Source organism: Sarcophilus harrisii, chromosome 1, assembly GCF_902635505.1.
Source record: "Sarcophilus harrisii chromosome 1, mSarHar1.11, whole genome shotgun sequence".
Taxonomy (NCBI): Eukaryota; Metazoa; Chordata; class Mammalia; order Dasyuromorphia; family Dasyuridae; genus Sarcophilus; species Sarcophilus harrisii.
The window spans coordinates 379,930,692-379,943,583 of record NC_045426.1 but is presented as its reverse complement, the minus strand read 5'-3'; the positions used below and the strand labels follow the sequence as shown (position 1 = coordinate 379,943,583).

At 39.0% G+C, this 12,892-nt stretch overlaps 2 protein-coding genes across 6 annotated transcripts in view; one reads left to right on the top strand and one right to left on the bottom strand.

Annotated features, from left to right (window-relative positions):
* Window positions 1-7,379, bottom strand: part of TPGS2 (tubulin polyglutamylase complex subunit 2) — a 47,528-nt gene extending 40,149 nt beyond the window's left edge. For 2 of the 3 annotated variants that reach the window (XM_031946045.1, XM_031946043.1), the window contains exon 1: window positions 6,935-7,051. In XM_031946045.1, coding sequence (XP_031801905.1) covers window positions 6,935-7,016 — 82 coding nt within the window. In that variant the 5' untranslated portion in view covers window positions 7,017-7,051. Of the gene's footprint in view, window positions 1-6,934; window positions 7,052-7,299 lie in introns of those variants that run through there. The other variant, XM_031946044.1, reaches the window with a different exon arrangement.
* KIAA1328 (KIAA1328 ortholog) overlaps window positions 6,966-12,892 on the top strand; it is a 562,551-nt gene continuing 556,624 nt past the window's right edge. For all 3 annotated transcript variants that reach the window (XR_004230870.1, XM_031946042.1, XM_031946041.1), the window contains exons 1-2: window positions 6,966-7,468; window positions 10,909-10,944. Coding sequence is in view for 2 of the 3 variants with exons in the window: in XM_031946042.1 (XP_031801902.1) it covers window positions 7,015-7,468; window positions 10,909-10,944 (490 nt within the window). In the remaining variant the exon portion in view is untranslated. The remainder of the gene's footprint in view (window positions 7,469-10,908; window positions 10,945-12,892) is intronic.

Genomic DNA, 12,892 nt, shown 5'->3' with positions numbered 1-12,892 from the left:
TCTTGATGCCAAAGTCCCTGATACTATTAAAGCATTTAACATCAGAAATATAGTTTTATGGAAATGATATTAAACACACTGCAGTATCATTTGCCTTGTTGCAGAACCTAAAGGACAGTGCAGATTTCTCATATGACTTAAAGCCAAGATCTTATGTATGTATGGTTTCCACACATTAGAATGTACTGTTTGTCTTACTCTCCTATTTATATACCCAAGGCTTTTTTAGTAATTTCATTAGAGCTAACAGCAATTAAGCCCTAAAATACCACCATGAAAATGTTGTTCCTTGCTGAAGAAAATAATTTCTATTAATCAGGTAAATTTTAACCCATTCAACTTGGCATTTAAGATCCTCTTTTAATTGATTCCAACTTGCCTATCCAGCCACCTAAGTCCTCCTTCCTGGAAAACATAAATGTACCCTTAAAACTCAGTGCTTAATTTCTAGCTTTGTTCATTTCCCCTAGTCTGCAGCACTTTAGTCACCTTGCAAGGCTCAATTTGTCTATTCTTTCTGAAGTTTTCTTAGACTCATCTCCCAAAGCATTTATGTCTATGCCATACATACTGCCAACATCATATTATCTCATTTTCTGCTTATTTCAAGTAGGTCTCTCTAATGTAAACTCTGAAAGTTTCTGTGTTCAAAAGACTGCTGAATACACTATTCAGTAGGATGAACTGAACTTTCAGAACCTGCAGAAACTGGGTAGGGATATCTACTCTAATAAAAGTATTCTTTTATTTACTACTTTAATTGGCATAATTGAATATTTATCTTTAACCTTAGAGTCAGTGATCTCTACTATTGTTCTGGTTTGGGAAAAGGAAGTCAGAGCTCCCATACTGATGTCCTTCCTATTTGACTTCTGACAAGCTATCTAATGGTTCTGGCCCTTAATTATTGTTGCTGTTGCTTTTCCATTTACAAAAAGATTACTACTTACCTTACCTGTCTTCAAGGATAGCATGAAGGTCAAATTAGCTAATAATACTAATAGCCTATATTTGTATAGCTCTTTCTGGATACAAAAATCATGTATGTAGTTCATTTTTACTTATATTAATAGCATTCTTGTGAATAACAGAAGAAACTGAGATCCAGAGAGATTGTCACTTGTCCAAGGTTATAGAAAATGGTTAAGTTGGGACTCAAATCTAGTTTCAAGTATGTCATACTTGAATAAATATATAATGCTGCTTACAAAAGTGTTTTGAAAAAGGAAAATTTGTTTCCTTCTGCCTGGTGATTTCACAAGTATTAGAAGACTGGAAATCAGCAGGTCTGGCTTCTACTACTGACTTTCCTATTAACTTGAATGATGTGCAAATCATTGAACCTCTCTTGGCCTTAGCTTTAATTATAAGGGTGCCAAGACCAAGTCTGCAAATCCTGGCATATCCACTGGGGATGTGGTGAAAAACATGGAACATTCTGAGTGACAATGAGAAGCAATCTTATGATAGATAAAAAGGCAAAAAAACTGAAGAAATATGAGGAAGTTGCAGATTATAAATTGAAAGGGAAGAGCAATGGGACAAATGGGGCGATGCTATCTGGAAAAAGAGGAGGAAGATAAGATGATGAATGAAATTATGCCATATTCTGTCTCTCATGAATACCATAGAGTAAACACTATTAAATGAAACACCCTTCCTTTGTGATGGTGTTAATTGTACTCGTCAAGCTTAACTGGCTTTTGATCATATAGCTTCTCAAAATGCTTCTGGATAGACAATACAACTGGTTTACATGAAGAGGAAGTATCTTGGAGTGTGCTTGAAACTGTATCAAAACTGTACATAATTCTAAATTTAAAATGAACAAAATTATGAAGACCTAGAAAACTTGTATAAACACACATCAGAGAGAAGTGAGCAGAACCAGGCAAATAATTTATACAATAACAATATCATGAGGATAAATACTTTAGGAAACTCAGAACTCTATTCAGTATAATCATAGTGATCTCATAAGGTCTCATAAAATATTCTACCTACCTCCTGAGAGGTAGAAATTGAGGGGGGGGGAAATTTTGGACAGTGCAGGAATTTGTTTTGCTTAACTATGTATGCATTACTTTTCTCTTTCTCAATATGGAATCAGAAGAGGTAGATGGAAGAAATGGATTTTCACTGATTTAAAAAAAAAATTGAAAAACAGGGCAAGATGTAAAAGGCCTTAAAAAGTTCTACCATTTGATAATTAATGAAAGGAACTATAGTTATTTATAGAAGAAAATACTTAGCAGGAAAATGATATCTGTCTTCAAATGGAAGAGGAATGAGAATTGTTCTGTTTGGTCCTAGGCAGCAAAACAAGGAACAGTGGGTAGAGAGGCAAATTCAGAATTGATGTTATGATGCATTTTCTAATTATTAGAGCTATCCACAAATGGAATACGATGTCTTTGGATTTACTGGATTCCTCTTCACTGGATTTAACAAAGGCTGAATGACACTTGTCAAGTATGTTAAAGAAGGAATTCTTGTTCAAGAGTGGGCTGGACTAGATGATCCTTTCCAACTTCAAGATTCTGAAAAGTAGAAATACTGAGGATTAGATTAGGGAGAGAGTAAAGGCAGAGATACCAAGTTATTGTAGTAACAATGTAGGTCTGAATTAAGGGGATGGCAGTAGAAATGTAAAATTGTGGGAAAAATTCTGTTGATGTAGAACTTACAGAGGAAGGAGGAACAGTAAGTGGGGTAGTGAGGAAGATAGAAAAATCAAAGATGACTCCAGGTAGATGCCAAAAATACAGAAGAGATAGACTGGATAAGTAGAATTTCACATAAATTGAATGAAGAGAAAAATTTATATAGGTTAAGATATTTTTTGCAAAGACATTCTTCTCTGGGAAAATGCATGTAATTTCAGTTTTCTTGGAAAGGTTAGTGATATGTATGTGTGTGTGTGTGCACATGTGTGCAAACATACATGTTTGTGGAAAAGGCTAAATGATGTCACTGGATTCTCTAATGCTTTACAGCAGAGCATTCTAGTGACTCAGAAGTCAACCAAGTACTGTATTCTATTATCACTGATAGCCTACCAAGGTTCTTAAATTTCAGCAAGGCAAAAGACACTTTAAAAATAACAAGGTCTAACTGGATGGTAAAATTACATAAGAGTGTATCTTCTGATGGCTAAATAAATAATAGGTAACACACGCTGGCAATTAGTAATTACCTACTGGAATCTGCCTATTAAACATGCATGTTGTAAGACATGCATGATTTCAGTTGGCTGGAATTTCAGACTGGGCTATCCAACTAGTTTAGATGTTGATTTGCAACTTAATGGCTAGAGAATGGAGACAATCCAGAAAGGTGATACTTAGCACCTGACATCTCACTTGGAGGTCTCATTCAATCAACACAGAATATCCACTGAAATGCAGTTGTATTGGTACTAACTGGGGTAAAAAAGAAACAGAAAATATAGCCTTAACTTGAATGACTAAGCAGAAAAACAGTACATAAACATGTCTCAAGAGAGAAAGCAAACCAAGCTTTCTATGTACCGACTTTATCAAGATAACATTAAAGATCAATTTATTGGTACTGTACTAGAGTTGCTTTTCTGGCAATTGTTACTGGTGATGGTAATGCTATTCTCTCTTAACCACTCCACTTTGTAATTAATGTATTCTCAAGATTACTAGATGGGGTTGGACATTTAAGCTCATGGTCATGGAAAAGACTAACCTATTTGGCCATAATATACAAACTTCCTGACTGGAAAAATTAGGCTGCCAAGTATTTACTAAATACCCATTCTGTTTCAGCCCTGATGTACTTAGGAAACATGAAATATGGTCTTTAAGAAGTGCACAGTCTAGTTGTGTACTACATGCAAACTAAAGTACAAATGGTATGTTTTGGATAATACATGCTATATGGGTGAAGAGGAAAGAAAAATCAATCAAGATGGATATAGTCAGGGAAGGCTTCATGGGGAAAGTGGAATCATTTATCTAGGGCAGGGAAGAATTCATTAAATCCAACTTACTCTTCTTACAGATAAGGAAACTGAAGCCAAGGAAGACAAGACTAAGTGCTTTATGAAACGTCACACAAAGAAGCATCAGATGAAAGATGAGAACCCACTTCTGACTTGAGGGCGAGTACTCTTTTCACTGTGCCACAATGAGCTGACCCTTGAAAGACGATTTAGATTAAAGGAATGATGGTGGACATGACATTATATGACATGATTGAGACGATACTAAATTCTGGGTGTACAAAGACAAAATGTTTCCATTAAGTATGAGGGAGCCAGATCATATGGAGAGCTTTTAAAGCCAAAATGAGGTAGTGTCAAACTTTTTTTTTTTTTTCCAGGATATAGAATTTAAAGTATTACGTCTACCCCCAAAACCTTTTCACTGGAACTGAAGACTTATAGCTGCTAAAACATATTACTGGTCTTGTTTCTGGCTGATCACTTGCCTAATTTAATAACTCTTGGATGACCCAATCTGGCTATATAATTTGGTCCTAAAACTTTTGGATAGTACTTGTGATGAATACTTTAAAAATAATTTCTGGAACTATGCATCTTGGATTCTTCTGAGTTTCGGCAAAATCCTCTTTTGATAATGACATCTGAGACAGTGGGATCATCATCTTTGGCTAGTCTTCTCTTTATCTTGTATGCATTCAAATATCACTTCTATATAGACAAATTCCATTTGATATAACCAACCTTAATTTCATTGCTTAATTTCTGTCCCACGCCATTGTCAACATCTTAAATATAATCTGTATAAAACTGGAGTCATTATTTTTTGTCCCAAACCGCTCCTCATCCTAACTTCTCTATTTCTGTTGAACATAACCATCTTCCAGTCACACAGATTAGAAATCTTGGAATCATCCTCAATTCTTAGATAGACTTATCAAAGTCTTGTCAATTCTTACATCTGACTTTTGTCTTCCCATGTTCATTAGGATTATCTCCTGGCCCATTTAAGTAGTTCCATAAGTGGTCTTCTTGCCTCAAGTCCCTCTCTTCCCAGTTCAAGTTCCAAATAGCTGCCAAGTTACAAGAGGTTTGATATCATTCCCCTGCTCAAGATGATTATCTTCCTCTTTTAAAGTATTTAAATAGCTAAGTAATCTCGATGAGGATTTTTTGTTCAAACATATAACGCATCCCAGCTTATTTATCTTCTGTGGCTCACATATCTTCCCATAATTCATGAAGGGGATGTTTGGCCAAAGTATCTAAGCCCTTTTTGCATTTTTCCTTTCATTATGGAAATATCAGTTATGCAACAAGGCTAGCCACCTTTCATGCCTTGCTCTCACCATATTATCAGGCCATCTTCTCTTCTTGTGCTACATTTTCCCAAAGTCTTACTTCAAAGTTTTTTTTTTTTTTCCTGATAAGAATCCCATTGATTATATGTTGTGGTTTGTTCATATCCATCATGCAACTTCATTGCCCTCTCTATATTAAATTCTTAACTGTTATATTCCACACATCTCAGTCACACAATACTTGTAGAATGGTGATATTTAAAGAATGGGTGCCTTTTTCTGGAAAATGCTTGACTTCATGAAAGTTTTGTAATTTTCTTAAAGTGATCCTGGCATTTTTTCTTCCTGTTGCACCCAAACAGTTGTAGAATTTGTTCCAGTTATATGTATACGGATAGATAATCGAGGGTAAAATACAAATCCCACATTTTGTCCTTCAATCAGACATCAGTCTACCTTCTCAAATTTACTTCACTTTCCTTTCCTTCACATTCTCTGTGTTTCAGCCCAAGTAGTCTGTATGCTACTTTTAAATAGCACTTTACATTCTCCCTTTTGATACCTTTGAACTAGCTGCATCTGGAATACCTTTTATTCCTAGATAGGTCAAGTATCCTTCAAAGCCTAGACTATCATTTTTATGCAAATTACTTTGTAAATATTTTGCATATAATTACCTATGTAGCTGCCATTCCCAGCTGAGCCCGAGGCTCTCACCCCCCCTTTTCCCCATAGAAAGCAAGCTCCTCAAAGGTAGATTATTTCCTTTTTATATTTGTACCCAGAGCCTCCACTGACAGTACGGCAAATATAGATTTGGCAGATCTGGTTTCAATTCTTACTTCTGATGGACTGACTTTGAGCAAGTGATTAACCTTTCAGGGCTCTAGGCAATATGTGAGATTATAAATTTCTGAGGGAGCTGTTCATTATTGTTCAATTTGTCCAAGAAATCACAGGCGCAGTTCTCATCCCGTCCCTAGTCCTTGGCACGTTATCCGTTGTTAGAACAAATGAATGACGCGACATTGTGGGGCTCCTAAAGCCTTTTTTTTTTTTTTTCCTCTTTCTGTTATTGGCAACTGCAGGGACAAACATTCAAAACTCCCTTGGCAACTCCGATTCCTGTAAAGCCCTTCTCACTCTCCCCGGTACTTTCTCTTGCTTTGACTTAACATTCCCGGATTAGGGGCCGTTTCCTCTTGGTATTCCCCACGGGGCTGTCACGGAGCAAGCGCTTAATTTTTGTCGAAACCTCCCCGCTCTACCTTGACCCTTTGCTCTACATCATTGCCAGTATTAGCCAGGCGGTGCGGTACAAAGCGGAACGGATTCGGAGTCAGAGGTCGCGGGTTGAAGGGGCGCGATATAATAGCCAGTTGGTAATCTCCGAACCTCAGTTCCCTTTTCTGTGAAATTGCGATCGATTTCCTGCAGTACTGAGTCATCATGCGGAAAGCCCTTTCTAAAGCTGAAGGGAGATCCCCTTCCCGTCCCCGTCCCTCCCACTCTGCCAGGATGCCCTTTTCCCACCTCCCTCTACGCAAGGATGCTTCCTTGCCCTGGTCCACACCCCGCTCCGTTACAGTCTCTGCAAATCTATCCCGCCCTGCCCCCATCCACATCATCCCCTTTCCGCCTCCCCCCGTCCTCACTCCCTGACCCAGGATACGGGCGACCCCAAGAGTTAGTTTCTCCAGGTGCGGTTTGTTGCCACCCAAGCACTGCAACGATCGGTCCTCCATGGCTCAGTTCCCCAGGCTGGGCGAGCGCAAGGGTCAAAGGTCAGGGAGAATCGTGAAAGGGGGCGGGCACAGGAGGGAGAAGGAATTCCATAACTCCGCCCCTTTCGCGGTTGTTATCATGCCGGGAGTCGTAGTTCTCCCTTCCCAGCTCCGGACTCAGGTGCTCGTTCTCGGTCCCGCTTCACTCGGAGTCAGAAAACCCAAGAAGTCATCAAACCACAACTCCCAGAAACCACCTCTCTTCCGCCTTCCCTTCCTCCCTCCCACCCCCGTGGTCCCTGACCCAACAGTGGTAGGGGCGGGCCTCAAAGTTCGCAGAGCCAATTGGGGGACGATTCTGGCGGCCGGGGCGGTGCCGCTAAGGGGAGACCTCGGGAGTGGCGGTTGTTTCAAGATGGCGGATGTGACGGCAGTCACCGGCTCGGGGGTCGAGGCGTACTGGAGCCGGGACGGTATCCTTTACCCGGCGGGCAGGGGGCGCTAGCGCACACGCTAGGTCCGGAGGGAAATGATGGGTGTGGGAGGATGGCGGTGCCCGCGGTGTCACGTCCCCCTCCTCTCCCCTCTCCCCGCGGGTCTCGCTCTGGGTAGGGCAGGTGAGCGAGCCCGAGAAGGCAGCGGCAGTTTGGGGCGCGGGGGGCCGGGTTTGGGCTCTCTCACTCCCTTCCTCCTGTCAGGGATTTCTTCTATGCCGACGCCTGCGGGCGGCCGCCCTCGGGAAAGGGGGCGGGAGTGACCCCCGATCTTCCCTCTCACTTCCCCCTTTTAAGCCTTCCCAGCAGACCGAGGTGGCGGAGGGGCTCTCTGCGAGGGACGGCGTGACCTCGGAAGGGGGAGCGGGGGGAGCGGGGTGGCCGACTGAGGAAGACACGGAACGGAGATGGGGAAGCTCGTCCCCGGAGTTTGGAGACGGGGAGCCAAGGCTGTGCCCCGCTCTGACTATAGAGTGATCTGAAATCGGTGCTAGGTTTGGGGCGTGCAGGTGCGGAGGGAGCTGCTGCGGTCACCGTGGGGGGCGGCTTAGGCTCGGGGTGGCCGTCCTTAGCGTCAGGCTGTGAGCAGGGACGGGGTCGGCGCGCGCAATGGTCTGATCCCAGAGCAGGATTCTGTGTTTTGTGTGCCGTGATCCCCTTGTCAGACTGGTGAAGCTCTTCTCAATATTGGAGCTACACATTGTTATAATATGTGTATTACGTGTATAACATAATGTGTAACGCTATAATAATGAAACGTCGTACATTTATCATTGTAGTCCTTATAAAACAACAATAAAAAGCCCAAATAAGTTTCTGGAAATAAGGAACTTGCCCTAGACTGTGCTTCTGAAAAAGTTGTAGAGCGCTATGGACGTGTTCATTAATGGATTTATGCTGCATAAGCCATATTCTCAGCTCTTTAACGTTAAGTGTTAATTAAATGTCAGGTGCAAAGTCTGAACCTAATCTTGTTCTGAAAAACATGGTGTCCTAACTATAGTCCAACCATATAGGGTAATGTATACAACTCTTTTTCTCGTCTTTAATGTAAAGTGCTAAATTCTCTTGGTGGTGAAGAGCTGGGATACAAATAGGGGTGACTCAGTCCTTTAGAAATATGCAGTTAAAAGAAAACAGTTTAATTCAGCCTTAGGAAATTAAGTGGTCATAAATCACCTCAAAGTAGGCTATGGTGATTATATCTGTGGATCATTTAATTGTATATCATTGCTTATCGCAATAACAGCTTATCATAGCTAAACAGCTATCCAAAGCTTTCATAATTAAGCTTTAAAAAGAAACATTAAAAAAGGAAAAAAAAAAACAGTTTTTAGTAAGATATCAAAATTCTAGTTTTCTCATTTAAGTCATTTTGAAGTTTGTTTTTTCCACAATGGACGTTTCCCTAACCCCAGACATCATCACCTTTTATACCTTTGGCCTTCTGTGACTATCAGCTTTCTTTATTTTTCTTCCTGTTACACAATATAATTTAGCTGTGGTATATTGCACAAGAGTTTTTACATATCTAATGTGTCAGCAATGTGAGATATGACATGACGTCATCTTAGGAGTCAGGCTTCTGACTAAAAAGGAACTCAAGAGCAATGAAATGCTTTCTTATTCTATGGTAGTTCATAGTGAGGGCAGAAATGTCAGCTATTGATTACTAAAATGTAGTTATTAAATTTTTATTAGACATATTAAGTATCAACTTTAAAGACCTTGGTCAAAACTTAGAAATTGATTTTGTCTTGCTATTTAAAAAATAAATTGGATAATGCAAAAGGAGTGTTTGTGAATGATTGTGTATTAAAGAGGTAGCATGGTACACTAATAAAAACAATGGTTTAGGTGCCAGAAGACCTGGGGTTTATTCCTTCCAGTAATTAATTCCAGTGTGATAATGGGCAAATCATTTAACTTCTTGCACCATAGTTTTCTCACCTGTAAAATGATAGGGTTGGATTAGGTGATTTAAGAGATCCCTTTGTACTCTAGATTTATGATTATAGGGAAGGAAAAGCAGAACATATCAGTTATGACTGTATGCATACTCATTAATCTGCTGAAAAAATTCTAGACAGTACAGGAAATGGAATCGCTGGGGCTCCAACTCCTACAGAGAAGAGCTCTGTGCCACATATATTCGCTGTTTGGGGTTAAGTGATTTGCCCAGGGTCGCACAGCTCTGAAGTCTTAAGTCTTGAGACCAGATTTGAACTAAGGTCCTCCAGAATTCAGGGCTGGTACTCTATCCACTGTGCTCCCCTGTGCCATATATTAATTAGAATCTTTATATTTTGGGGAGAACTGGACATACTCTCCAGGAATCCTTTTAAAATCCCCATTTTTGCTTTGTTGTTGTACTTCCAAAAACTAAAGTAATTAAAACATCAACAGTTAGTGAATTTATCATCTGGTAATTGTTGCACAGTTTTAAAGTTTAAAGATTTAGTTCCTTGTCCTAACATAGTTGAGTCCAATAGGTGGCAAAGATGTTAGAGTAACTATAAGACACAATATTACATTTATGTACTTAGAGAGTTACATAGTGATAGTAAGGTCTTGGAGTAAGATCATTAACTGAAAGGTGATTATTACTAGAGAAGTTTTTCTACTTTCGAGGAGGAGATGATGTCTGAGTATAACTTTAAAGTGCAGAGAAAGATAATTTAACAGGTGAAGAGAAAGGAAAGAGGTAGGTCTAGTTGGTGCTGTAGATAAAATGCTAGACTTGGAGTCAGGAAGATAATACAAAGTAAAAAGGCACTTTAGTTTTGGGTAATATAGAAAGAATTTCTAGTTACTTGTAGAAGATTTGTGTAAGTTATGTTGATTCTTTTTTTCTGTGGCACTGTTGTAATCTTAGCTTTCCTGAATTTCTCTTTTAAAAGAAATAAAAAAAAAATGCCCCTTGATTCCTTTGAGTTCTAAAAGAGCAGAACTTCTTTACATATTTCATGTAATGGAATAGAAACTTCAGTTGTTTCTGCAATATTTAGTTGCCCTCCAATACCGTTTATACTTCAGAGATATAGACTGTTGAAATTATCACTTCTTTTTTGCCTAAAAGAACTTGTCAGATCTTCCTAAACATGAAAATGACAAAACATATAGCACTTGATTAACTCTGCACTCAGAAAAGTGACTCCTTTAATTAAAAAGCCAGGGTAAAACCTAAAAATAGATTTCATAATGTAAGTTTTCTCACAAATTTTCATTGATAATTATATGAGAAGACGAGTTTAGAGATGTAGTAATATGCCACATAACTTTCAAAGCGTTCAACAAAGCAGTTTAGATGACAGTTATACATTTCAGGTTTAAAGGAAATGGTAAATTTTGTCAGAAATATGGGACAAGAGCAATATTTGAATTATTAATTATTTTTCCCTTAATGCTCTCATGCACAGTTTCTGATGAGGACCATGCAGTGCTACATAATTCAGGTACGATTCCTTTATATGAACAAAGTAGAGCTGGGGGGGGTGGGATGGGATTTATTTGGGGAAAGAAATTAGAACTTTTTTTTCCAGCTACAGTTAAATTAACTAGTATTGTATTCTGTAGTCCCTACCCTAATGGAGTATACATTTTATTGGGGGTGTACAATATGATTTCATATTAGTATATAGAAGAGAATACAAAATCTATAGCAGTCAAGAAGTTTTTTAGAGTCCAGTTGACTAAACTAGAGCATCAGAGTCTAAACTTTTTTTTTTTTTTTAACAGATGCTCTGGGGTTAATTGATGTTCTTTTTATTTTCCCATTCTTTTTTGTTGATTGATCTATTTAAATATATCTAGTCAGCTAACATTTATTGAGTGCTTACTGTGAGACATGTTGGGGATACAAAAAAAAAAAAAGCAAAAATTAGTCTCTTTTCTTAAGGAGCTCACATTCTATAAAAAACTCTATTCAAACAAGATATATATAGGATAAATTGGGGGTATTCTCAGAGGGAAAGTGCTAAGATTGAGGACTGTGAAAGACTTAGAGAAGGTGGGGTTTGAACTGACTTGAGGAAAATTAATGAACCTAAAAGCCAGAGATTAGGAAGGAGAGAATTCCAGACATGGGGGCCAGCCAGTAAAAATGGTGAGAGTTAGAAAAATAATTGGAGTAGGGAAGGGAATAAATATGTATATAATGCTTATTATGAGCTTGGTACTGTGCTAAGTATGTTATAAATATTATCTTATTTGATCCTTATCCCTGTGAGATAAATGCTGTTAGAATTCCCATTTTACAGTTGAGAAAACTGAGGTAAGCAGTTTAAGTGACTTGCCCAGGATCATATCTGGGCATAAATCCATGATCATAAATCCATGTCTGAGTCTGGATTTGAAATCAAAGTTTTCCTGACTCTAGGCTCAGTACTATATCCACAATACCTCTTTGCTATTTTTTTTTTTTTTGTGTGAGGAATAGAAAGGAGACTGTTAGAATTCTTACAAGGTGCTAAGTCAGTTATCTAATTTAGCATGGTACTTAACAGTTCTCTAGCTCACTAATGTATTTAGTACTCATTGGAGTTCTACAAGATTCACAAGTCAGAGAGGAGTCCAGGAGATTCACAAGTCAGGGACGACAAGCCCACTAACCCACAAGCCCACTTTCAGAGGCAGAATCAGATTCATTCCATATATCACCTTTGTGTTGGCTGGAAGCTTTGGAGTTAGAGTTGAGCTAGAGGCAGAAGCTGGAAGAGCTAAAGGACTAGCAACAAGAGCTCGCAGAACCAAGGAGAGAAATAGGCCTCTAAGAAAACTAACTGGGCTATTTTGAAAGAGATAATAAAGGACTGGACTTTAATAGCTGTCTGCATTTGAGGTGATTATTACTCTGAACTGAAACGAAGGCTGCCTCCAGAAGCCCCGCAAGAAATCTGTTCCCAGAGAACATTATATTTAAGAGAAGAGAACATTACAGGAGACTAGTGTTACTAGTTTGCAGAGTAGATGAGGGATAATAAGAAGATTGGAAAAGTGATAAGGACTTTGAAAGCCAAGCAGAGGATTTTGTATTTGAGCCCAGAAATAATCAAACATGACTAGAGTTTATCAAATATGGGGATGATATGGGTAGGTCTGCATTTTAGAAGCTGAATAGAGAATGGATTAGAGTGAGCAGAAAATTAAAGTAGGAAAGCCTACTTATAGGCTGTTGTGAATTTAGGTTGAAAGTGATGAGATCATTAATGACTATGTCAAAGGAGAGAAGGGACATATACAAGGGATGTTATGAAGGTGGAAATGACAAGGCTTTACCACTAATTGGATACAGGGGGAGGAGAGGGGCAGAATGAAAGTGAGAAGTCAAATAAGTTTCAAGCCTTGGTATGCGAGAGGATGGAAGTGTTCTAACAGTAATGAAGGGGAAGGTTTTGGGAAAAC